Source organism: Lissotriton helveticus, chromosome 5_1 (genome assembly GCF_964261635.1).
Source record: "Lissotriton helveticus chromosome 5_1, aLisHel1.1, whole genome shotgun sequence".
Lineage (NCBI taxonomy): Eukaryota > Metazoa > Chordata > Amphibia > Caudata > Salamandridae > Lissotriton > Lissotriton helveticus.
In genome coordinates, this window is record NC_136065.1 from 1,918,042,599 (window position 1) to 1,918,069,480 (window position 26,882).

Here is a 26,882-nt window from a genome sequence, read left to right on the forward strand (position 1 = left end):
AGACGTTAAGTCTTCTGCTGTCCACTGACGCCCTGTGTGCTCTTGTTTGCTGGAGCACATAGTTGCAAGGCAAGGCTGTCTCAGAAGTGCAGACTGTTGCCAGGAATATAGAGGTGGGTAGCGGGGGTACTTTATGGTAACAAACACCGATTTTGGTAAAAGCCTCAGACTGACGCTGCAGAGTTGGCCCTCAGCTTTTACAGATGTTAAAATAAAGAGGAGAGAGGTGCATTTGTTATGTTACATACGTTTATGGGACCACGCCACCGGTTATGCAGCTGTTTGAGTTCTGCTCATCAGAAAGCAGTGGTACATCCACATTATCAGGATGATAAGTGACTACTGAACAGAGGTTAGAGAGCACTGAAGTTACAGAAATGCTTCTCAGACAGCAGAGCAACCCCCTAGTTACCCAGACATTGAAGGTATACCCAGGGCTTAAGTCGGATGAAAAAACTGAAGGGTCTCTCTAAGGGGCGTGGCAGATGTAATTAAGGACGTGGCTTAAAAACAGATACCCTAAAAATCTGTGCTTGGCATAGTGTGCTGCCCAACTTGTACTTTGTTGCTTCTGTCAGTGCACCCATATGTATAATACAAGTAACATTACACCTGCAACAAGCCAGAACTTTTGACTTTGTCAGTGGTTGTTAGTTGAAGAAGCTAAATAAGCTTGACCTAAGCTTAGTGAAAAAAGCAAAAATTAATACAAATTAATGATACAAAACATCCTACCGTACAATGGATTTTCCAGACGGGGGATGTCTGTTTCATAAAGTGATCCTCCCCCTCGGCTCAGGATCAGTCCAGGGGTACCGACGGACAGAGCGGGTCCTCCAACCCTGAGCTGTGGCCAGGAAGAGGTGAGGCTTTCTCCCAAGCATTTTTGGGAAAGAATCCTAAATACTTTATGAAACAGACATCCCCCGTCTGGAAAATCCATTGTACGGTAGGATGTTTTGTATCATTAATTTGTATTAATTTTTGCTTTTTTCACTAAGCTTAGGTCAAGCTTTATTTCAGTAGTGTTCAAGAGGTCCTGACGAAAGCCGGGTAGGCTTAAACTTTCCTACAATGGCTGAAACATGTTGACCAAATACCATCCTTAACAGACAGTTATTATTTCAAACTGTCTCACACTCATTTTAATCTTGACACCATGATTTTCCCTAATAAACTTTTCCTTAAATCATGGTAGCCAATTTTACATCTCACTTTTTGATTCTTTTCTCACTGCAATTTAATATCCCACACCATCTCAAACAGATTTGATTTTTGGTTCGATCCATCACTGGTGGTTCCTTGGGTTTGGAGAAGCACATAATTCCAACAGGTGTGTGGCTCCTTAACCGGACCATCTTTGGTTCTATCCCAGATGATGAAGCTCTGCCATATGGGTGGGCTGATGGGATTCATTTCCTTGTTGTTGTACACACCTTACAGGTAGACACAGAGTCTGTCACATTTTTCTTTTCTTTGCCCCCATTAGTTGTATAGACCATTGACAGTCCTTTTTGTATTGTTATACTGTGAATAAGGGGTTTGTCTGTCCTTTGGTCTTTAAATAATTTTCCCCTTAGACCCTCCACCAACCTTGTTTTTGACGAAGCTAAATAAGCAACAACTATGGCTTTGTTGTATATAATATTGAAAATGCTTCCGTTGTGAAATTATGAGACTGTGAAAGAACTATAACAAGTCTCTTTGACCCTACATCAAAGGCAGGTACTGCTGAAGGGTTAAGATTTTTTTTCCCACCCTAATTTTGAGGGCAAACATGGAGAGCCCTATAGGGACCCATCTCCGCACCTGCTTGCAGGACCCGGCCCACTTAAAGCCCTGGGTATACCATTCAAGAGCAGAGTTATCTCTCTAGTAACGGAAGTGTTATGGGTGAGCACTTGGAGCAGCAAATCTATCCTTAAAGAGATGTCACAGAAGTACACGTGAAACAGCAGTGCTACCTCCCAGTACCCCCTACATCAGAGCTATCCTTTCGGCTACACAGATGATACAGGAATTCAACACATACAATAGAGCTACTGAGAAAATATACAGAGATGCTACGAACGTGAATCTCTGTCAGCGGATCCGTCCATCCAGTTGAATATATATTGCAGGTGTGCACCTCGGCAGCGGACCTATGCCTTGGACTGCACAGATGATACAGGCATGGACCTCAGACATCCAAGCTATCAATCAAGTGACACAGATTTGACACCTTTGCAGCTCTTAATAGGCATACTCCTCAGTTTATGGAACCAAGCCACATCCAACTGAAGACCCTAATTAGGGCGATATCAGATTTGGGTTGCTTGTGTTCCAGTTGAGGGAGGATCTGGCTTGGCAGTTCGGCTGGACTGTTCCTATTGATGCAGGGTTGAGAATGATTTGCTTATGGCTGGGCCCAAACTGAGGTGGCAGGTGGGCAAAAGAGCCATGGGTTGGAATGCTGCTCCGAGAGATTGTCAGTGGTTAGACTTATTGCAAGCAGCCTCCCATCAACTTTTGTGTTTGATACTGAATGTAGATATAGATAGAACTAGCCATCTTTTAATTTACCTTGTCAGACTGTATTTGGGAGGGCTAGTAGGGACTACTGGCATCAACCGTGGGAGCTGAGATAATTTGCAGCTGATGACCCAGAGCCTGCCCCACTATGGCTCTGCAAACTTAGCCAAGTACAACCCCTTCTGCATTTGACTCTCAGGGTAGTGACGGTGCAGTCACCGGCTTCTCAGGGAGGTAGCCTGAGAGTGTAAAAGGTCAGAGCTCAACAATCTACCAATAGAGCTAATAAAAAAGAATCCAGTGAAGAAAGAAAGTACTTGAATCACACAATTCTATGCATGGGGGATTGGATTTCGACAGACGACCACAAGGGTAAATTAGATAAAGATTTAATTTTCCCACGTGGTAGTCTCTCAAAATCCCCCCCCAGCTGGCCTCACCGCTCTTCACTGCAGCGGCCGCAGCTGCTCTGGGTGCTATCTCCTGTGGGTGCTACACCCTCCCTCTTCCTCAACATCCCCTTCCTGGGTTGTACCTGAGTACTCGGTCGCCCTTGCTGTAAGGGCAATCGAGAGTAGCTTGAATTCAGCTCACGTGCAGTCTGTCATCCACAGTTCACAAGATGTGCTCAGTCTGTTTGACTTAGTGCATCACAAGTAGAAGCATTTCATAAGTATGCCGCCTTGCACACTAAGGGGTTCCTCCCGCGTGCATGTGGAAAGCCATGAAAAGCTGGCAGGACTCTGTTGCAGTCTGTCGGACAGGGCATTAGCCGTTCTCGGCAGCACGTCCGCCGAGATGTCTTATCAAGGCTTTGGGGCTCAGTCCAGTGAGGCTGGTCGAGGGCCTGGCCAACGAGCCCTGGATGGTCACGATCCCAGCCGCAGTGGGTGCAGTCCATAGCTCAGCGATCAGCAGTCATAAAGGGGAAACATCCTTTACAACAAAATTTTTACAATGCAGTGCTTTTACAACGCAGGTTTTACAACGAAAACCATTACAACGCATTGCGCTGGGGGGCGCTCTAGGATAGGGAATAGATTTAATTTACTATCCAACACCTTCCCTAGTGTCCACGGGGACTGGAGTTGGAATAGTAAATTAAACTATTCACTATCCAGCACCCCAAAGCGCTATGCATTGTAAAGGTTTGCGTTGTAATACTTGCGTTGTAACAGCATGCGTGGTAAAAGCATGCGTTGTAACGTCATACATCCGTCATAAAGTGGTGCAGTCCCGACTGTAGGTGTGGCAGGGTCCTCCATAATCAGCAGTTTACCCCATGTCCGGCTGACTGTTCTGCATTTTCAGCCCTGCTCAGGCCTTCAGCAATTTGGCAGTTGCAGCCCTGCTTGAGCCATCAGCAGTTCTGCACTTGCAGCCTCACCAGGGCCTTCTGCAATTCGGCTGCTCCAACCCCACCCGGGCCTTCAGGCGTTCAGCAGTTTATGCCTCGTCTGGGCCTTCAGCAATTCAGCAGTTGCATCCCCGCTCATTCCTTCAGCGAGTCGCCAGTTGCAGGCCCACTTGGGCCTTTAGCAATTCAGCAGTTACACCCTTTGCAATCATGCAATTGCAACCTTGTGGTTCCTGCCAGGAACTGGGAAGAGAACCTGAGGGAGCCCACAGACAGCAGGGTCCTCCTGGATTGCTCAAATGATTGTGTCTTCTAGGGTGTCTAGCCACTGGGAACTCTCTGGACCTCTCTCTTTTCTAGACAACCTCTGTTTCCGCAGAGCAAGGCAGGCACCTTCCCTCTTTCAACAGGGAGACTTCCAGGCACTTCAGTAAAGGCACACCACTCCTCCAGCAGGAAATTCACACATCAGGTGGTGTCCCCTCACCTTTAGGAGATTGGCTGTCAGGCAACCATCAGCCCTGGTTGCACAGCAAGAGTCTGGAGCAGTATGCAGGACTTTACATAGGTGGGTCAGTAAGCCTCAACCAGAGTAACGCAGGTGAAATGGTTTGTCACACTATTGGTTCTTTTAACCACTGTACGCTTCTACCACCACCTTATGCTCTAAACCCACGACAGACAGTGGTCGATTGTCAACAATGAGGACATGCGCTGATGCCCTTCCAGGTCACATGATAGGTCCCGGATCTCATAAAGACAGGCCCGGGCCACTGTGCACATGCTTAGATTAGTCTGTTGCCAAGGCCAAATGAAAGAGTCAGGATGCCAGATATACACGCAGATGGCCATTCGGGGCTGGGTAAGACTCCTATTTATCCAGCAAGGGACATTCCTGTGCCAACATGCCAAACTTTAAAGGAGTGCAACTCAGACAGCAGAGCTGCTCCTCAGTTTATAGAGATGTTACAGGTGTGCACTTTAGACAGCAGCACTGCCCCAAGTGTAAATCAACCCATAGAGGGATGTGCTTCAGACATCAGTATGTTATCCTGCATCGCACACTTGTTTCTAGAGTGCATTTCTGACCAGGGAGTTATCCCAGTGGTTGCACAAATTCTGAAGGACAACAAATATAGAATGGCGATTTCATCTGAGTTGCAGATATGCCACTCAGATCTACGGTATACAGCAGAGCAATCCCTCACAAAACATAATCTCCAACAGATAAAGGTGTCAGACTGCAGATCTGCCTCTGTTATACAGACATTACAGAGCTGACCCTACCATTGTGCAACTGGCCCTGGGTTTAAAAATGATAAGCCTGTGCATTTCAGACAAGAGATCCATCCCTCAGGACGCATGGATGATAGAGTCCTTTACCTGCATATGTATGCTGTAGCTTACATTGCTCGGTCCTCAAATAGGCAAGGCATCACCACCACCGGGACATAGATGTTTCCAAAACAGAACAACAAATGGAAGTGAAGAGTAAGTCACATGCTATACTGAGGATAACCTGTGTCGATACTATATTAATCCAGATTTATGGATGTAGAATGCCCGGGAAAAAAAAATTGGCACTATTGGTACTGGAGTCACAATACAACTGGTATAGTACAGTAGACAAGTCCAACAACTTCCATTGAAACCTTGAAGATAGACACTTACAGGAATTATACAGATATATGTAATGTCCAAACCTACCTCATACCTTGTGAAACGTTTAATATACAAATTTACACCAAACCTACCTTATACCATTGAATTGTCAGATGTATATCAAACCTACCTCATGTAAATGTGAAGCGCTCTGATACCCAAGGGTCACGTTAGCGCTATATAAAACTCTCTAAATAAAAAATTAATAAACTTTAAAAAAAAAAATCTGTTCCTGTGGTTGCACAGTTTCTTATGCAAAGCATGTAGGACTGCCTTGCTATTTCTCTTGAGACGCAGGTGGCACATTATTGCAAGGGTTCTGCAATGACCCCGCCATGTAAAATAACATTAGAATTCAAGCAGTCGACACAGGCCTCCGCATGTAAAGCAACATCAGCCAATCACCACCAGCCCGATTGTAAAGCACAGTTATAAAGTGTCTGTTCCAGATTGTCCCAGGCAGGGCCATTTTGGAAACCACAAGAAGTGTCAAACCAGCCACGCTCTGCAGGAGGCTGTGACTAGAATGGGCTATGTGTCCATGGCTTGGTTATGGCAGCCCAAGTAGCTCAGAAAGCAGCCCCCCAGCCTGCAGTCCACCACGAAGATGCTAGAGTAGCACAATGGCCAGTCAGCTCTGGTGTGTTCAGCACCAACTCCATTGCGAGAGATCCGTGCAGCCCATACAGCTCGTAAAGGCCAAACAAAGCAGGTTACCTGCCCACGGGTAGTGCAGCTCCATACATGTTGAGGGTTCCCCAAGTTATGTGTTGTGTTGTACCAGTGAATGGCTAACGTGCAGACATCACCGATCTCATGTGCGGACAAGATGGCGCACGAGTGCAGAAAAAGAAATACGGGTTGGCAAAGCCAACAGGCCTGGATTTCATGTGCCACAATCATGCAAAAATGCGGATTATCACATTAAATCCTGTCCATTTGGCTTTGTCATTGTAGGGGGAAAAATAGTAACGAGACACCATCAAATGTCCTAGTTCTCATTGAAATCTCGCAGTGCCTACTACGTGCACTGCCGTGGCTGACGCGTCCATTGGAGCTTTTCGACATCCCCAGCCAGAGTCGGACCCATCCAGCAGTCAAGATTACACGTATCAGAAAGGGTTCAGAAGGCGGCAGACCAATGCATCAGCAAAAGACTTTTGCTACACTTGCCGATCGATGTCACTTAACTCCCTCTACCATTTTTGGTAAGCGAGTGCCATCTGCTGGTCATTACTGAAATTACAATTTTGCACAGTAGTCCGTAAAATTGACGTAAGCGGGACATTTAGCACAGGTAAATAGAATCAATCAATCTGGGCTTGTAAAGGACGGTTTATCACCCAGAGGGTTATGCTCAGCCTCGGATTGGTAACACGGGCACTCGGGCAATGCCCGAGGGGCCGGTGTCTGAGTTCCTGCTGTGGGCTACTTTTTTTAGCAGTCTGGGGCCGATTTGGGCAGTGTCTCTATTTTCAGAATACAGCCAGCGGCCCAGTGGGTGGCTGAGTGGCCTTTCTGCAGGCAGATGGGCGCTCATTTCCACACCCCCGCCACCAACACCGCCGGTCCCCCACCCCCCCGGTTTAGCAACAGGCAGAGGTATCACTCCCTTTGCCTCGCTGGCCGGCCCATTAATGTATGCACATACTGAGCGGGGCAGGGGGCCTCAGTAGAAGTGGCCTCACTTGTTTTCAGGTGTTTCACTAGTGTAAACTAATGCGTGCATTTTTTTAAGCCCCCTCCTTTTTAATGTAATTACGCTGAAGCAGTGATTTGAAGAAAAGGCATTATGCAAATGGAGGCTGATTTTTTTGTGTGTGTCCGGGCCGATTTTCAATCTTAATCCGACCCTGGCTTATGCTGGCGCTAATTGTAGGCTGTTGGGTTGTTTAGTCGAACAACCATGTCTTGAGCTCCCTCCCGAAGTCAGTGAGGGTGGTGCAGGGGCAGTTCGTTCCAGGACTTGGCAGCGAGGTAGGATAATGATCGTCCCTCTACCCGGGCCCGACGGTTGCGTGGGACCCGTGTGAGGGCTAGGTGGGCTGAGCGGAGATGTCTGGAGGAAGGTCAGTCGATGGTTGATGTAGTCAAGTCCAATGTTGTGGAGGGCCTTGAATGTGTGGAGCGAAATGGCATCTCTTCTTGATTGGAGCCAATAGAGGGTTCGGAGGTGGGGGTTATACAGGACTGTCGTGAGAGATCTCATATGAGTCTGGCTGCTGTGTTTTGGATTATCTGGAGTCGTTTCAGTAGTTGGGCTGTGATTTCGGCTTAGAGTGAGTTTCTGTATTCCAATCGGCTGCTGACGAGGGCCAGTTCTCCTGGTGCTGTGTGACATCCACTTGAAGATATTACGGAGGATGTGGTAGCTGGGGGAGGCTACTGTGTTCACCTGGTGCTCCATGGAGAGCCTGCTGTCCAATATGATGCCCAGGTTCTTGGCATGGAAGGTGGGGGTAAGAGCACGTCTGAGGGCCACCAGGAGTTGTTGCAGGGGCAAGGGGGTTTCACCAAAGATAAGTACTTCGGTCTTGTCTGTGTTCAGTTTTCGGTAGTTGGATTTCATCCAGTCCGTGATGTTGGTCATGGTGTTACGGAACTTCGCTCTGGTGGTGTCTTCGGTTTGTGAGAGGATGAGTTGGGTGATGTCGGCATGTGAGATGACGTTAAGTACGTGGTTGTGGACGATATTGGACAGTGGCGCCACGTAGATGTTAAAAAGGGTGGAGCTGAGCGAGGAGCTCTGGCGTACACCGCAGATGTTGTGTTCGGGTACGGAAATGAATGTTGGGATGCAGATTCTTTGTGTGCGTCCTGTGAGGAATGATGTGAAAAGTTTGAGTGCATTGCCACTTATGCCTTCAGATTACAGAGATGAAGCATGCACTTTAAACAGTAGAACCATTGCAAAGATGCATCACTAGAAATGTGAAACCCCCCTTAAGTTTAACACAGATTGCACCTCAGAAAGCAGACTAGTAGACCACATCTTATTGGGTGTTTTCAACTAGAAGCAACCCAAGGGACAGGATGTAGAAGTGGAATGTTCTATTAAACAGTTTTTTTTTACTTGTACAGTTGGAAAAGGAAGCAGCTAAAAGTCTAGCAAAAGACGAAGCGGACTTAAAAGAAGCTAGAGCGGAGCTGAAGGCAGCCAGGCGCCAGTGGATGCACCTGCAAGTGGAAATGGAATCCCTTCATGCAAAGGTAAGGAGGCATCAGCGCAGCAGTTCATCATATAGGAAGGTGGCTCCAGATCACCTGCCCTGCAGCGTATAATATTCTAGGGCCAGGCTTTACCACATGCTGACCTGTGCCGGAGGATGCTTGCGCTGTGCAGTATCCCTCCCTAGGATGACATTGCATCACTCAGACGATATATACCAACTAAACTCCCTCATGAATGAAGGGGTCGCAGTACTCCCAGGATTCAAAACATCCTTTCCAAATAAGAACATATTATGTGACTCATAGGATATCATACCTCTCCGCTCCACCATGTAGAAAGATGCCACATTGCTCATGTGATAAACATAGACAAGCTCTCCTAAGTAGGAAGCAATCCCGTTTCTGAGTGGATATAAAACTCTAGCTCTTCCCCGTAGGTATGTATCACATTACTCATAGGGTGTAAAACACCTCTCCCACATAGGAAGATGTCACTTCACTAATTAGATATATTTCCCATAGTTGGTACCACGTAGGAGGATATTACATAGCTCATCAGATAAAAAAATAGGCAAACTGTCCCACGTTTGAAGATATTTCATTTTTCAGAATATATAAAACGCCTGCTCTTTCATGAAGAAGATATCACAGCACATTGGCCAGATGTTATACACATCTGGACCCCTCACGCTTAGGACAATATCACATTGTGCAGACACTAAAACAACCCTCCCCTTATTTGTTCAGAATATTTAACACCCCAGCTGTCCTAGGATGAAAGATATGCATAGCTCAGAGGATATTGAGCCCCAGTTCTCATGTTTAGGATGATCTCTCGTTACTCATAGGTTATGGTTCCTCTTAGCGCTCCCATCTAGGAATATCTAATTTATCACAGGATAAAAATGGCAAGCTCTCAAGGGCATTAGGATACTATATTTATTAAAGGAAATGAAGCCCCAGCTCTCAATTTAGGAACATATCACACCAGTGTTAAGATATTATCCCTGTAGGAAGGTGGAATCTGACTGCATGGTTGCTCCCACTTTCTTTTCTGTTGTGTTGATGGGTTTTGACTTAGTTTGGCTGGGATCCTGCTATTCAGGGCCCCAGCCTAGCTGCTTCCTTTCTAAAATGATTGCCTGTACTTTAGGTACACTCCAGATTGGTTACTGGGTTACCCTTGTGAGTCCCTAGTATATGGTAACTTAGGTACTACGGGCATAGGTACCCCAGAGGCCTACCAGGGGCTGAAGCATGTATTATGCCACAATGCAGCCTGGGTAAGGTGGTGCATGCACCCCTTACTAAGATATAGGTTACCTATATCTACCTTTCATCACTGACGCATATACACCTATAAGTCACTCCTATGGCAGGCCTTATCAATCCTGAAGGCAGAGTGCTTGGTTTTGAGAGGGTGCCCATGCATGAGCTGGGCCCCTCTGCAGCTTTCAGAGCCTATTCTCTGAGGCTGTTCTGTGATGCAGCCAGACCATATACTCTTAAGTGCATTATAACCTCGCGGTAAATGCTAACTTTGGAATGGCTGCATGGAAACATGTCGTGTTTGGTGTCAAACACTTTGGAATCCTACCCCCCCCCCCAATGCCAGTCCTGATGGCGGGTGTAGAATTCCACCCTTCTAGAGGGAGAGACATGTACACACTGACCTAACCGGTAATAGTTTAAAAGAACCCTAGCATCACAAAATGGATGCTGCAGCCCCAGACACAAGTCTGACCTCCTTCTGCAGGACGAAACTCCTGCAGGCTAGGCCTGGACAATAGGTTTCCTGTCACAGGCTTTAGTGTATGGGGGCTGGGTGGGTGCATTCAGAGAATGCTTTTCAGACAGTGCTGGGGGCACACTTGGTGTCCCTGTACATACCCCAGTTCCAAACCGGGTGCAGGGGCACTCAGCCCCTGCTCTGGCGCGAAACTGGACAAAGGGAACGGGGTGTAACCACCCCTTTCCCCAGACCCTCCCATAGGTGGGTCCCCAGAGTATGTCCAACCCCCTTTCTTAGTATAAATATGGGACCCCAGTCCTTAGGACGTCAGATTACACCTGGACGAAACTCTGATACATATATCCTGGAACTTCGACATTCTACACGACTAGAAGACAGAAGAATCTCCCTTGAGGTCAAGGAGTGACTCCCCTGTTCAAACAGGCACCAAAGAAGCATCTTGCCAGTCTGCATTTCCGAAGCTCCCGCTGGACTCTGAAGTATTTGTAACTCAGGACATGAACTTCCAGACTTCTCAGAGGCTGACACGAGATCCCAGCAAAGCTGAAACCCGCAGCCCTCATGAGTGACTTGGATCTGGAACTCCTGGACACTGTGCACATTTGCAAGTGCATCAACCTCCCGAGCTTTCCTGAAGTTATGCATTGGGCTACTTGCAGTCCAAGCCCCGAGCACCACCTGCACCAAAGATTGTGGGCCTACACTCCACGAGTGTTCCGTGAGCCCGCTTCTAGCAATTCTGCTTGAGGCCCCTCCGCGATACCTGGTCCGTCGACTGGTGGGTCCCCACAAAGGTAACACTTCTTTTCCTTGGGCTTCTCGGGGTGCTCCAGATGTGTCCTGACTCCCCACCGAGTGGTGAGTTCCTCAGACCTTGCTGGTCTGCACCAAAGCCAATCTCTGCTTTCTGCGTGGGTTGCTGTTGCCAAGGCTTGTTGAGTACAATCCGGAAACCGACACCGCAGCACTCGACATCCTTTGTGGGACAGCTCAAATCCCGCTCCCGGTCATCGTCAATGCCTCCTGGTCCTCGTGGCGGAAGAGTCAAGCTTCACCTTCACCTGAAATCACCCAACATCGGTGGGCATCCGCTCATCGCCTTCCTGGTCACTGGCAAGTGACCCAGACTCTGTCCCCTCTGCTTTCAGGTTCTTCACATCTCCGATCCACCCTTGGATCCACCTGGACACTTTCCACTTGGTCGCCAGCAGCACTTTGCAGCAGATCGCTATTGAAATTTACGACGAAACCCAACACGAAAAGACACCTATGCACCCGGCTTCCCTGGGTGAGGTAACTCGAGTACTCCGGTGCTCCCGTGGGTGTTGACTCTAGAACCTCCTAGTTCTAAAGGGGTTTGCTCCAAGTCCTCTTCTAAGTGGCCTTAATCTTTAAAAATCGCGACTTTCCCCATAGAAATTAATGGTGATTTGCAGCTGTGTTTAGACACTGCACGCATTGGCCGTGGGTCCCCTGTGACACTACCTTGGGTGGTTCCTTGTGGCCCCAGCGGATCTAAAGGCTCTAGGCCTTGTATCTATGTCAGTCATGGTTCTCATTACACTTTCTTGATATATGGTTTGGTACGCCCCTAGGGCTCAACGTATATTGTGCTAATTTACTGTGTGCTGATTAAGTTTACTGAACGTACTTTTGCCTCTAGCCTCATAAAAAGACTAGAGGGATGTGTTTAGAATAAATACATATATTTAATATATATAACTGGTGTGGTTCTCCTTTCATTTGGTCCTTCATGAGATTATAGACTGGTAAAACAAGCTGTTTTACATTCCTTCAAGACTTAGCCTGAAGGCTGCTCTCCACAGCGACCACTAGGATAGCTTTCTATATAGGTTGTCTTTAAACCTACTATCTATAAGGGTCATTTGGACTGGTGCAAGGTGCCCACTAGAACAGTGGACAGCATATGCCAGGCCAACTTCTCACAATCCCCCTTAGTTCATCAATATATGATGTCATTACACTAATCATAAGTTATAATTCTTCTTACCTCTGCCATATAAGAACATGTAACATTGCCCATAGAATAAAAATGGCAGGCTTTCCACCGTATGAAGATATTAGCATTTCTCGGAGGATATAACTCCCCAGTTCCCACATTTAGGATTATATCACATGGCTCAGAGTGCATGACTCCCCCGCTTCTCCAATTAGGAAGACATCACATTGCTCTGAGGATTTAAAATCCGTGCTCTCTGGAGCAAGAAGATATTACATTGCTTATATAATATGCCAGATATATCTCTTCGGTCTAAGTTCATACCCCTTGCTCAGATGCTACGCAACCCAGCTCTCCCAGCAGGAAGATGATGCATGGCTCACTGGGCAGGGATTGTAGCTTGCTCACTTCAGAAGACCCTACACTGATTAGATGGCACACACATGCCAGCTCTCCTCAGGAGATGCAGATGAATTGCCCTCCATTCAGCTTTGCTCTAGCAGAATGTGTCGCCACTCGTTACGTTACTATACATATGTTTTCAGAGGACCCTGGCTTTAGGAGCCCAACAGCATAACCACATTAGAGTGTACATTTATTGTTTTGACTCAGTAGACCGCACTTTTAAAAGCAAGACAATCCTTTTTGGAAGTTTGTGTGGAAAGATCTGAAATATGAGCCCAAAGAGAGTGTATTTAAAATGTTTGAGTTTATACATTAATAATAACTCATCTTTGCTCTAAACAGTCAGTTGAAAAAATTAAATTGTGATTCTCTTTTACATTATATTTGCAAAGACCGCGTGATGATGGTCTAAGCAGTGGAATCTTTGGTTGAAACAAACATAGCTGTAATACGTTTGGAAACCTCAGTCGTTTAATAAGTCTTCTCTTAGCCTTTTATGCTCCTATAAAAAAGTGGAATATTCTCCATTGTTTTATGGATTTTTCAAAATCTTGATTTATGGTACTTTGTGTCAAAGAACTTCAAAGCTGTTCCGATACCTCATTTTGGGCAGTTCTCTATTCTGATACCTGAGTGAGACATATCATTCACATTCTAAACCGGACATGGCCCACTCATCTATTCAACTTTTCAATATTTTGTGTATCATTAACTGGGTGACAGTAACAACTGCTAATACCAGAATGGGATGACAGACCCCTCCATGTCACATGCCCCCAGTAATCAGATATCCTTTTGTATGCTGTTTTCAAGCATCTTAGTCTAATGGCATTAATTCAACAAAAACAAGACTACAGCTCCCATTAGGCACTGCTGTTTAAATGAAATCCTAGGGTGTCATGATGATACAGAACTATCTGGCAACAGCAATAACATACGTACAAGAAGTAAAACTGTAGCAACTAGCACTAAACAAAAAATGTTCATGAAATAACATAAGGATGAGCACAGTTTAGAGTTTTCTTCTCAACAGGGAACTCTTTTTGTAGCAACAAAAGGCATGTCTTGTAATCTTGCCTAATAATTTGACTTCACAGGAGAAAGGCCTGCACAAGTCGCTCTTTGCCATGGACCAGCAGTACCAAAGCCAGCTGCATGACATGAGTACGGTGATCGAAGGGCTGGAGACGGAGCTGCAGGACGTGAGGCAAGGCATGCAGAACCAGCTCCAGCAGCACCAGGACCTGCTGAACACGAAGATGAGGCTGGAGCAGGAGATTCAGACCTACCGTAGCCTGCTGGAAGGAGAGGAGCACAGGTATGCGACCGAAGGGAAGGCGGTATCTATACTTCTGTTTCTTTAGAGGTTGTACCAAACACCGTCCTTCGGTCGACTTCCCTAGGCATGATAAGGCAATGTTTCACTTAGTAGTAGGGGATCCTTCAGGACCCGCAGGAGTCAATAAGTTATCTTAGTTATCTAACTAGAAGAGTAAGATGTTGAAAAGCAAGGTTATTAATGAACGTGGGCTTATGTGAGGGGCATTAGGAGGCTGCAGGGCGGCTGCGACTCCTCGGTGAAGGATACCTGCAAGAGGTGAGTCTTCCGGTCTTTCGGCAACTTGAGCAACTCACCTTCGAATCAGGTTTCCAAGTACAGAGCCTAGAACGTGCTCAGATATTCTGCCAGTGGTAGTTCACCAGGTTTGGTGAATGGTGAGCAGGATGAAGATAGCCGATTTCGCGTGCCTAGATGAGTGATAGGTATGTCAATCCTTGAAGAGGTATCTAAGAGTATGGACAGCGCCTGGGAAATCAGACATTTGGTCTCTAAGTTGGAATCTCTCTCCCTCAGGATGTACTGAAAGCTGCAGAGGGTGGCATGAACTAACATGTGTGCTAGAATATTAAAAAGATAAGTTCAAGCGTCCATAGGAGGTATTCTCACCACTGAAATAAACAAGCATTTACAATGCAACGGTCTCGGCATTGCAAAAGTTAGAGCTATTAGCATTGTAAATTAACGCGAGTTTAAGGTCTTGACATTGTAAATGACAAGGTCATTTATTTATGTTTTAAAAACAAAAATATAAATAAAAGTCATTGTCATTTACAATGCCAATAGCTCAAAGTCGCGTAATGTGTATTGTTAACTACAGTAGCCTCCTGATGAGTGCCCTTTCACTTAATTAACGCTTACTTACAGGTAATATTTCTTGCTGTGTGGGATTAGATGATGGGAAAGGAATATTACTAAAATAGCAATATTTTTTCAGACTAAGGTGGTGAGTTCACTTCTACTTCGTGCATTCAGGAACAAGACTGTGGGGCTGGTAATCCCATGTACAAGACTAGGGCTGATCGTCCCAGCTATGTCTTGTGGACATAAGAATGGCAGACACGTAGGTTTTGTTTTCTCCATAAGTACTAAAGCGAGAGGCACATGGTTGCCAATTTTATAAGTATATTCTGGCGCACTCCACACTTCCGGATTTAAATAAATAACTAAATGTGAATACACGTAACACATCTATGTGTATTCTCCTACGGGGCTCGATGGCAACCCTGTCTTTTGTCAGCTGAGGACGTATCGCTCAAAATATAACACTTTTTAAAAAAACTTTAAAAAATCACTTACTTCAGACTAAGTGTCACCCATAAGTGATATAAATACATCAGATAAGGGACATTTCCTAAAACGGTCTGAAATTGCACAAGCGAATACGATTTGAGAGGGACAACAAAGACAGCAAGTATTAGCAGCATATATTCTAACAGCTTAGTACCTCGAGCCCATACAGATATTTTAAAAAGGAACCAACATGTAAACTAACTTCTTCATCGGATAATTGCAGAGCAAATGTAAATGCAGCTCTGGACGGCCTGATGTTATAACATTTCTTTTTTTAAAAAATAGGATTACAAACAGCCTGGTGTACATTTCATAAAATTTACGAAAAAATAAATTGCATCATCGTTTGCCCACTTTTTCCATCACCTTGACATGGGATAGTAGCTAGGTTTGGCTGAAAAAAATCGGGGAAGCACCGCAAATATTTTACAGTCTCAGCTAACACTTTTTATTTGTAGACCGTTTGCAAAAGTTAACGAAATGTTCAAGATTTCACAGGGGTTTTGTGTCTACAAAGGCATGACACGCAGGGGCAGCACCTGATCTTTGGGGGGGGGCTCGGTGCACGGTGCACTCGTGTGTGTGTGTGTGTTTGTGTGTGTATGCATGTGTGCGACGGCGGGGGAGAGGGGGGTGCACTCGTGTGTGTGTGCGCGCGTGTGTGTGTGTATGTGTGGGGGGGGTGTCTCTGTATGTATGTGCGTGCGTGGGCGCTTGTGTGTGTGTCTGTGTGTTTATGTGCATGCGTGTGTGGTGTTTTGAGCTTCCTAGGAGACAGCGCCTGGCCGCAGCGCTCGTTCGCGTGCGCGTGTCAGTTTGGGATCGCCTCCAAGGCGATGCGCGCGGCCAGGATTGTCTCCTGGGAAGCTCACACGCCAACATAAGGTTCTCGGCGGAGACGCGCTTCGCGCGGCTAGCCGAGACCTAAAAAGTTTTAAAATGAGATAAGAAGGAGAGCGGAGTCCCTCTAAATTAAACTGGTAAGTTGAAAAGGGGGGGGGGGGGCTCGGTGCACGGTGCACTCGTGTGTGTGTGTTTGTGTGTGTATGCATGTGTGCGACGGCGGGGGAGAGGGGGGTGCACTCGTGTGTGTGTGCGCGCGTGTGTGTGTGTATGTGTGGGGGGGTGTGTCTCTGTATGTATGTGCGTGCGTGGGCGCTTGTGTGTGTGTCTGTGTGTGTATGTGCATGCGTGTGTGGTGTTTTGAGCTTCCTAGGAGACAGCGCCTGGCCGCAGCGCTCGTTCGCGTGTCAGTTTGGAATCGCCTCCAAGGCGATGCGCGCGGCCAGGATTGTCTCCTGGGAAGCTCACACGCCAACATAAGGTTCTCGGCGGAGACGCGCTTCGCGCGGCTAGCCGAGACCTAAAAAGTTTTAAAATGAGATAAGATTCCATTCTTGAATCTACAGATTTCTGGCTAAACATGTAAATGATAATGCTAATCCTGCATACGTATACATTTTATTTAGCCTCTGGGTCTTCACTGGGAAATTTGTTAATTTGATAAGTTAACATCCAAGATATCAGAACAGAGTTGAATGTTTTCTCCTTAAGCTTAAGCTAACTCAGGGTTTGTTTCAGCCTGGAAGTCAACCACATAAAGTAAATGCAGTAACACGTATTTTTAAACAGAATCAAAACTGAGTACTAGCAAATGTTGCAGATATATGTCCAGTCAACAATCCAGGTATGAAGTATAATATTCGTTTATATATCTGTCCAACCAAACCTCCAGATTACTGCGTAACTTTGAGATATGTGATCCACAGACAGCTCAGCTATCGGGTCACCAAATCCTCAGTTATCTGGCCAGTGAAACTCCCAGACACTTTCTATCTGACTGTCAACCTTCCTGCTAACTGGCAGCCCCCCTTTCCTCTATATAGCGCCTCACCCTTCCACATAGTGGCTCGGCCACCATCTGATATATGTCTGACCAGCCGTCCTAATACCTTGTCAGTCAGTTCTCTAGATACCTGATTAAGAAATCTCCCATTAGTCAGATCAACAAACCTGTTGAGTCTTGCCCACCAAAGAGCTGGTTACCCGCTCAGCAAAGTGGTTAGCAGTACTCAACTAGAAAAAGTATTATGGGTTGGAGGCACCCAACTGTTCTATTTCGAGGCTGGATCTGATCAAGGGCACATCTTGAAAGATGAAGAACAGGAATTAATGACTTTTCCCATAACAAACCCTATAGGACATCTCAAGCACACATTACAAGGAACAAACGTAGAAACGTCCCGTAAATTGGTTTGATCCCAGTGACTTTTGGGTGGTGTCTCATGAGCCGCTTCTAATGAAATAACACTGTGAGCTGATAATGCCTCACAAAGTAATCAGGTAATTAGTTCTTTCACAGCCATCTCCTCTGTAGGGTATGCCAAAAACCTTGAATCCTTAGGGCATCCATAAGACAGTCAGGAATATTTCAGCCGAAAGATGGTGTGCATGGTGGCTTTTCTCTTTGTGTTTCAGGACTAGCTGACACATTTTAGAGTCTTTGACTGTAATTACCATATAGGCACATGTTCAAAGATTTATTGAAAAAAATAATAGAATGCTTTACCCCCTTGTTAGATGTGGAGATGTGGACAGTACTGAATTCCAGAAAGAATGACAAATGAGTTATGACATCAGTTATGTCTTTGCATATTTTGAAGGAGTCGTATTAAAGTTATTTTGTAGACAAAGTGAATGCTCCCGGATTCTATACATATGATAACTACCAGTGTGACTAATAGGTCTTGGTTATTATATGGATTGGAAAGGGATGAGAGTGTCTTGAAGAGAGATTCTGTCTCCAGTTTTGCAACTCAGCATTTGAATCTCATAACACGAATACCCCTCAGGTCATGCCCATCACAACATAAGAATGCGGTATTACATGTAGGGATAGTGTTGTCACAGCTTAAGAACGATGTATTATATTTAGGGATAGCGCTGTCAGAAGAATGTTGCATAAAAGGTGGTGTCTGTCTCAATACCTTCAATGCTGGTGATAGTTTCTCTCTTCTGGAACTATAATCAGAATATGAATTCCAGTCATTGGTCAATAACTGTAGTGTTGCTCTTAGTTTAAGTAAGGGTGGGCGTAGTTCGCGAAGTAGCGCTACGCGAAGCTACGCGAAGTGCATTTCGCACTACGCGAACTTCACGTAGCACTACGCGAGCTGCGTAGTAGCATGTTCGCACTGTGCAAGATGCTTTTTCAATGATTGCACAGTGCGGACAAGCATCCGGCACTGTGCAAGCATTGAAAACGGCATCTTGCACAGTGCGAGCTGTAGTTTTCTGCTGCTCGAGTAGATTATTACTCGAGCGGCAGCTTTCTCAACGCGAACAGGTAGTTTCTCATTGAGAGCGGTCGCGAGCATGCGCAACCAATCACAATGAGAAACCTGACCTCCTCGCGTTGAGAATCTCGCCGGGATGTCATTTTGCTTGCTCGCGGTCGCGAACATGACGTTCAGGACCGCGAACAAGCAAAAAATGACCGCTGCACTACGCTACGCTACTCTACACTACGCATGTTCGCACTGTGCTACGTGCAGCTCGCGTAGTGCGAAGTTGCGAAAACTTCGCAAACTCCGCGAGCGTAGCGTAGTGCTTCGCCCAGGGTTAAGTTTAAGTTGGTTACTTCTCTAAGAAGGGTACGGTGAGGATCTTTTCCAGTGGTTCTGCCAATTGTTCTGCCACTTCTCCATACTGCACTGTTGCATTATTGATTGGATGTTTGTAGTTGGACAAGAAATGGGGAAGGGTAAAAAATCCAACCTTGGAGCAAATCAGTGAGAAGACCAATGGGCTTTGCTTTCCTTTGAAGAAGTCGTAGATTAAAATTCAAAGACTGGACGGGGGCATCTCTTTAATGTATCCTTTCTAACAACACCAGAGGACCACAATATCCCCCTCCTAGATCTTAACAAGCTTGCAGATGTCAGATATAAACGGGCAAGAATATTTCTAATGAACCAACCTCCCAGCTCTCCGAGCAGTACTCCAATATAGCGCCATCCAGATTTTCAGATTGCTAAACCAACCATCTTCGCATTTCCTATATTTGTGCTGTCGTCAGCTGTCTTCCTATAAAACAGAAAATGACATCACTGGAAGACAGGAAGTTCAGTCTTCAGATCTATTACAGCATCAAAGATGTAATGTACATTTTTTTTATTGTATTTTACTATTAACATATAAGTAAAGCCATCTTTATATTTAATTAAAAGAAGGAACGGGTAGCAATATGATCAGTTATAAGCTGCTCTTATTCTTGGAAGTAAAATCACCTTCAAACTCCTCACACATGCCTACAAAGCTCTCCACAACATAGGCCCAGCATACCTGAACCACTGCCTCTCATTCCACATTCCTGCCAGACAACTCTGTTCTGCCCATCACTCCCTAGCCTCCGTCCCCAGGATCCACAAGACCAGATCCTCAGGAAGTTCTTTATCCTACCTTGCCTGCAAGACCTGAACACCCTGCCTCTCCATCTCAGGGAATCCGTGTTGCTGACCCAATTTAAGAAGGACTGCAAGACCTAGTTCTTCGAAAGAACCTCCACACCCAACAGGACCAGCAGCCCCCCACCCTTTACCCCAGGGCCTTGAGACCCTTATGGGTGAGTACATGAACTTTATAAACACCTGATTGATTAATTTATGGTGTATTGAATATACCGGCAGGGCTCTTGCTTTGAGGCAGGACACCACCAACCAATAGTGAGAAGTTCTAAGAAAATCCCTTAACAAGTGCAAACCATACAGTGGGGGCACTGCAGAAAAGTGACATTTTGGTAGTTAGTAGAGTTTCTCTTCTGCTAGTTTTTTGCTCTGCTCAGATTATAGTAATTGAAATGCTTTATTTTTCCTAACAAGCTTTGGGAATATTTTCAACGTGTGCTTTAAATCTCTTTTGATTTCTGCTCCACATAAAACGTTAGCTTGCTCAGCCCACCACACAGGATTACACTGTGACCCAAATGTAACCTGGATACATGCATTATTAAGTAAAAGTAGTGTTGTGGACTCTGGACTAAGCTTCCACAGGGAAGTGGTATGCAACAATCTTCTAAGATTTTCTGGTTGGATAAATTAGCTACTAAATCATCCTTAAACATGTTGCGGGATCTCTCTCAAACCATTAATATGGGCAATCTCCAGCAAGCCTCATTGCAAACGGAGTACTTTACTATGCAAGTCTTTTCATTTAAATCTTTCATTACACACTGCCAGCCAAAGGCTGCATGAGATTGGCAGGTGGCCATGTTGCCATCATGTAATGTGCTGCGTACAGCTGCGCCTGGGGTTCTCACTGAAGATGAGAGAGCTTGCTATCATTTATCTTCGCTGACGTCCCAGCCCTAACCCCAGGCTGTCTCCCAACCCTGAACTTGTGCAGCTTCCCTACCCCACAGCTACAAATGTTCTGAAAGTTTACTTAGTCAACGAATATTAACACATCAGTTCAATTCAGAATAATTTTTATTTTCTGACTAAAAATGTGTCTTTGTAATTTGTTTTTTTGCAATGCTTTTGCAATATTCTCTGAATCTTTCTGTTTTACTCTAGCCATGGCTTTCCTAAGGTACTTTATGCGCAAAGCCTCCAGTAGACAGTGGGATGGAAGGTGTTCAGAGTAGTAGAGACATTAGGGTCATATATATATATATATATATATATATATATATATATATATATATATATATATATATATATATATATATATATATAAAAGAAGAGTTGGGTTAATGCCTTCATTTTAGCCTCTTCCTTTGTTATACTGCATATCCTATGAAACTCTCATTACAGCCAAGGATTAGGTACATGAGTGCTATGGCTGGTGAACCAGACTGCAGGTGTGAACAAAGTTGGTCCAAGAGGACTGGGCACTTAATCAAATTTTTGGAATATCCACATAATATGAATTTCCATGGACTGAGCTGAATGGAAACAGTTTACATAGTTATTATCCTGAAACTCATACACGAGTTCAGCCCACCTCAACGTTTATGGACATCCCTGAGCTAAAACATACATAAGCCATTTTAAGCAATGTCTAGCATTGATTTTCCCCAGGCAAAATGTGTCATAATTCAAAATTGTCTAATGTGAAGTTGGACAATTTTGTATATGTTCCTCTTTTCTTTATTGGCAAAATATTTCTGATGCAAGCAGAAGTTTCTTGCAAAATCTTACTCAAAATTGTTTATGTCAGGAACTTCTCAAAGTGTTAAACAAACAAGTGTTGAGCCAAGAATTACAAAATGAACAAGCATTTACAATGCAACGGTTTCGCCTTTGGCACACACTAATTAGGACTCGTTCCCTGATGATGCATCAAATTGGGGCTAATTTAGGCGCTACTAAATAAATCTTTAGTCATCAGATACCGACAGGGTTGTGGTGTGGGTGGAAAAAAAAAAAAAAGAAAAACAGCCAGTCCAAACGGTACGATTGTTAAAGTTCTTTACTACACACGCTTGATGGCAATCATTGCACTTCTGAGAATTTATCATTGGGCTATAATTCATATTGATCAAATCTTTAACAATGACACTACAGCTGGTGAAGCCAGCGGATATGGAATTATAAAGCAAGCCTACAAGTTCAAGTGGATGAATCTCAGAGGGTCTGTCTACCAATGCACTGGCACCAGAGGTCTGCGCTCGCAATAACATAGCATAATCACCTCACTGGCTGTCAAGCGTAATCAAGACAAGTCTGAAAGCACAAAAAAGTATCTGACGGGATAATCACATAAAAGAGGCCATAAATAATCCTAAAAATACCTTGACAGAAATGGGGTAGGATAATATGTTGGCAATGTGAATGTAAGCTCGTTATGGACCCGACAAGCTATTTTACTGAGTGACTGTAATGATATTAGTTCAGCCAGATAACATTATAACTTTGTGACTTCTCAACCCGATCTTCAGTGACTCAGACTCTGCAGAACATAAATGAAAGCCAAGGTTTGAAGGGGAGAACGCACAGAGAAACGGTGGGTGGGAGGGGAAAGCAGAACAATGGTCAGCTGCTCGAGTTTTCAACATTCCAGAACACGAGACAGGCAATTGAAAAAATAGTGCATGAAACTAACTGAAATAGAAGTGAAATGAGCCCTGTAAAAGGGCCAGTAGCTATGGGGGGGAAGAACATATCAACAGGAGGGACAAATTGGCATGATTTACCATTCCAAAGTGGGGAGTCTAGAAAGGCACCCGGAACAACCAATGACAAGCGATGGGCCGGCTTGAAGTTCATATACTGCATCCAACATGCCTTACAGGGTAGGTACGCTGCTAGGCTTGACCTAAACAGGATGTCAGACGCAAACAGACAGGGGAAATCTCGCCAAAGATGCCAGGTAAACAACAGTGATATCATCTGATGTAAAACGCTTCAGAATAATACCCAAAAAACATTTTGGTTGAATTTTGAAACGATGTCATGAATTTTTACATGATGTTTTTTGCAAAATTACATACCAAACATGTTCATGGCTTTGCTCTTTTATGAAACATTAAGCCCACGACCAAGTAGGAGTTAAAATTGGTCTATTCGTACATAAATAAGGAGCTTACTTGGAGCGCAACCACCCGTTGACTGGAATATTTCATGCAGAATTCCAGAGTGCTATGACAATGATCATTCGGTGCCACGATAAATCACAACACCTTAAACAGATAACCCCAACAGTAAATCAAAAAGCTGCATAACATAGCCTTATTAACTACACATAGCATGTAGCACGGGCTCTTCGAGCCAAGCCAAACCACTGGCTCGACTCTCCTTGTTTGCTCGGACACTAAATAAGGAAGCCCCTGATGATTGCGTCATCTGTTAGTACTTTCCTCCCCAGACCCCAACTTTCCTCATACCATGATACTTGATACCCAGTGATACATGATACCCAGTACTTTACTCATACCATGCCCCAGTGCCCCGACCGGCTTCATAAACATTACACAATTACACCGCCATGCACCCTCGGCATCTTAACTCCCTCACCTGATCCCAGTGGCCATCCTGATATCGCCCCTTTGCCAGGGGGCGCTCAAGCTCCGCCAGCAGGGACCCCTCCTCCTCAGGACTCAGGAAGTCTCGGAACAGCTGTACACCCCCGGGGAGGAGCAGGGGAAGTATAGCGGGGCAGGAAGGCGCTAGCGGGACGGAAGAGTTATTAGTACAGTATTTCAGATGGCCTCGGAGACCCGGCCTCATCACGGAGGTGCGGCACAGCCAAACTCGAAACGCCATGTTTATGGCACCGAAAGTACCGGCCATGGGCGCCGCCATCTTCGAACAGCGCGGAGCCTGCCGGGACAAGGGGCAGCACGCGCACGTACACATACATGGCAATAGTATCTCCAGGAAGTAGCTAAAGAAACTTTTGTAGGCAAACATGTTCCTATCTCACCTTCTTCCGCGTAAAATCTCGCTTTTTCCAATATCGCTTAAAGGGCAAATATAATGTTTGTTTCTGTTGCAAAAGCGTTCTCTTGGAGGGAGTGAATAGCGTTGTAAAACGTATGAGATTCTAGCAGACATGCCAACGTTGTAGGACAGGGACGTGGGAGATTATAAAACAAGTCAGGTCCCGGGCCGGCCAGCCAATCACAGCGCGGCCCGGGGAATGACGTCACGGGGGTGTCCCGGGCCGGCAGCCAATCGCAGCGCGGCCCGGGACAAAGGGGTGGGGCTTAAAAAAAGCACCAGAAACGCCCCCGAATCGCGTTTTCGAGAGAAAGCGCGATTGACAGCCTCTGCCTCCCAATGGCTAGCCTCCATTTATGGAGCTAGCCAATGAGAGGCAGAGGCGGTTCTAACATCACTACTGAAAACAAAAGATTTCGAGCTGGGAGGGGCTTCGCCCCTCGCCAAGTCGAAACCTAAAAATAATATGTTTTGGTTTTACAGTTTTTGATCAATAAGTTCAGCAAGTTGAGAAAGCAACTTTAGAGCAGGGTCACAATTTTTATTTGTAATAATTCAATGTCATTGTCTGGTGAAAGAAACCTATTTCCTTTCACCTGGAATGTATTTATTTATTATTTATTTATTGCCATATTGATTTACAAAAACCTTCTACAATTTAAGATTTTAATAGCTCACAATAAAAACAGGGTTCAGGAAGGTTAACATTATATGCACAGTAGTAAATTTAACATGTTTAACCAGAGAATTGCATTCTTGAAAAAATTGTGTAAAATAACTGCAAGTTTTAAAAGTTGTGATATTCAGTAATAAACACAACACTACACGAGTTCAAGAGTTGAGGTCAAATCCTAAAAAAAGAACTAAACTATTACCCTGAAGTGACAATAATAACTTGAAGTTGATTAGAACACTTTTAACATTCATTCCACGGATGTGGCAATGAATAGTTAAAGCAGTAGTTATTTTCTACTTAAAAGTCTTACTAAATTAAGAAAACAATGATTTCATAATGATTATAAAATCAGGGAAGGGCACATAAATCTTTCTGACTGGATACATAGACCCTGATTACGATGTTGGTCGGAAATGTCTCCGACCAACACCGTTTCGGTGATGGAACCGCCCAAGCATAGGCGGTTCCGAATCCCTGATTGCGATGCGACCAAACATGGTGCGGTCACAAACTTCCATTTCTCTATGGGAGCTTTAGAGGCAGGCGGAAACCCTGCGCAGCACATACTCCCTTGTAGAAATGAGAGTTTGTGAAAATCCCTGCACCTCATGGTGCTACACGGTGCTGGTATTTTATGGAGGTCACCTATGGTGCCCTCCCAGGACCAGATCCGGAGGGTCTGCTATTGGTCCATAATGTCACTTTCCGACAGCCTTTCCATGTCTGAAAAGACCGACATGGAAAGGCTGTCAGAAACCGGCATCATAATCCCTATGGCGGAACATATGAGGGGCTTCCGACTGACTGGCTCCATGAGCCCATCAGAAGTCCTCGGTCGTCACTCTGACTGCTGCCTCCGACTGCACGCATCCTAATATGTCGGTCGGACCGCAGCAGTAGATGCATTGTAAGGAGGCACATAGTGTCCCAACTGAGATGGTTACCGAATAAGATCCCAAGATAACGATACTCATCAACCGTCAGTAATCACCTGCCTTTGATGGACCAATGAACTCTAAAATTCGCCATTTTTTATCACTTTTTACTGTGATTAACTTTGAGATGGTTAGATACAGAATAACAATGATTGAAAAGTGCATTGATTTCTCTAAGGAGTCTAATTCAAAATAAGTAGACCATCTGCCTAATTCAATGTGCAAATCCAATTGGACCCTAGCATGGGCGGGCCAAGCAATAATTAGTGCAACTCACTGAGGTAAAGAGTAGTAAGATAAAGTGCCAAATGATAAATAGGCCTATATTACTGCTAAACATCCGGCTGCTTGGAATTCAAAATATTTTGTTTGTTTAACTTTGTGACTTTTTTCTTAACTTAAAATTTCATGATAAGGGCTCCTTGTAATCTCTACTGTAACTGATCTAGTATCTGCTACCCCAAAGAGCTGTCATTGTAGTTTGGCCTAAGCAAATGGGGCACAGGAAAAACCCTGGTTTATTGGGGCAGTGTTAAGTGGACAGTTTCCATTCAAAATTGTCTGTAAAACCTATGCCTTTTAATATATTTAGAAATTGGATCACAGCATGACTGGTTCAATCAGCCACCCTCCGCTGTATGAGGCAGGCAGACAGACAGACAGACATATATATTCTTTTCTTTTGTTCAGTTATTAGAGTTATGATTTTGATTTTCGAAATCATAAATATAAAGGTAAATTTCATCATGCACGGTAATGCTTTATCCAGCTTTTCAGTCGTATGAATTAGGGAATGTAATATTTCCATTCATTTCATTTCCATTCATTTCGGACCATCCTATCTTTTTAAAACATCTACGGAAAGACTAATGAAACTATCATAGATACATTTCACATTTAACCAATTATAAAAACACTTTCATACTCAACACACTTCGCCTTGTGTTGTTTTCATGTCAGCATACCTGGCATACTCTGCCACAACATTCAAAATTAAAGAAAGCACCAAAACACAGTTAGGTTTGCACATACCTGAGTGTTTTTCACATTCTGCTCCTCACCATCAAAAGTCTTTGCATCCATACCGTTTATCCATCCTTCAGGAGATTCTGTTGATGTCCTGCTCTATTGTTAATGCCCTTCTTTGTGTGTAACTCCTCAAACTGCTCTTTCCATCACTTTTTCACATCATCTTCTAGTGGCATTTTCTTTGACTATCATCACTAAGCCCTTGTTTAATTCCATCAACTAATGTTTGTGTCAAAATTCTATATATGAGCATTCGTTATTGCACAGAAAATATTTTCAAGGTATAGTCTTCCTGATCAACAAATCCCCGGGATGGGGGTTATGATGTTCCGTAATTTAATCCTTCATAT

General features: G+C 44.7%; 1 protein-coding gene across 1 annotated transcript in view; it reads left to right on the plus strand.

The window, feature by feature from the left end:
• Positions 1-26,882, plus strand: part of KRT222 (keratin 222) — a 299,136-nt gene that overhangs the window by 225,464 nt on the left and 46,790 nt on the right. Inside the window, exons 6-7 of the mRNA XM_078645497.1 lie at positions 8,612-8,740; positions 13,917-14,137. Coding sequence (XP_078501623.1) covers positions 8,612-8,740; positions 13,917-14,137 — 350 coding nt within the window. The remainder of the gene's footprint in view (positions 1-8,611; positions 8,741-13,916; positions 14,138-26,882) is intronic.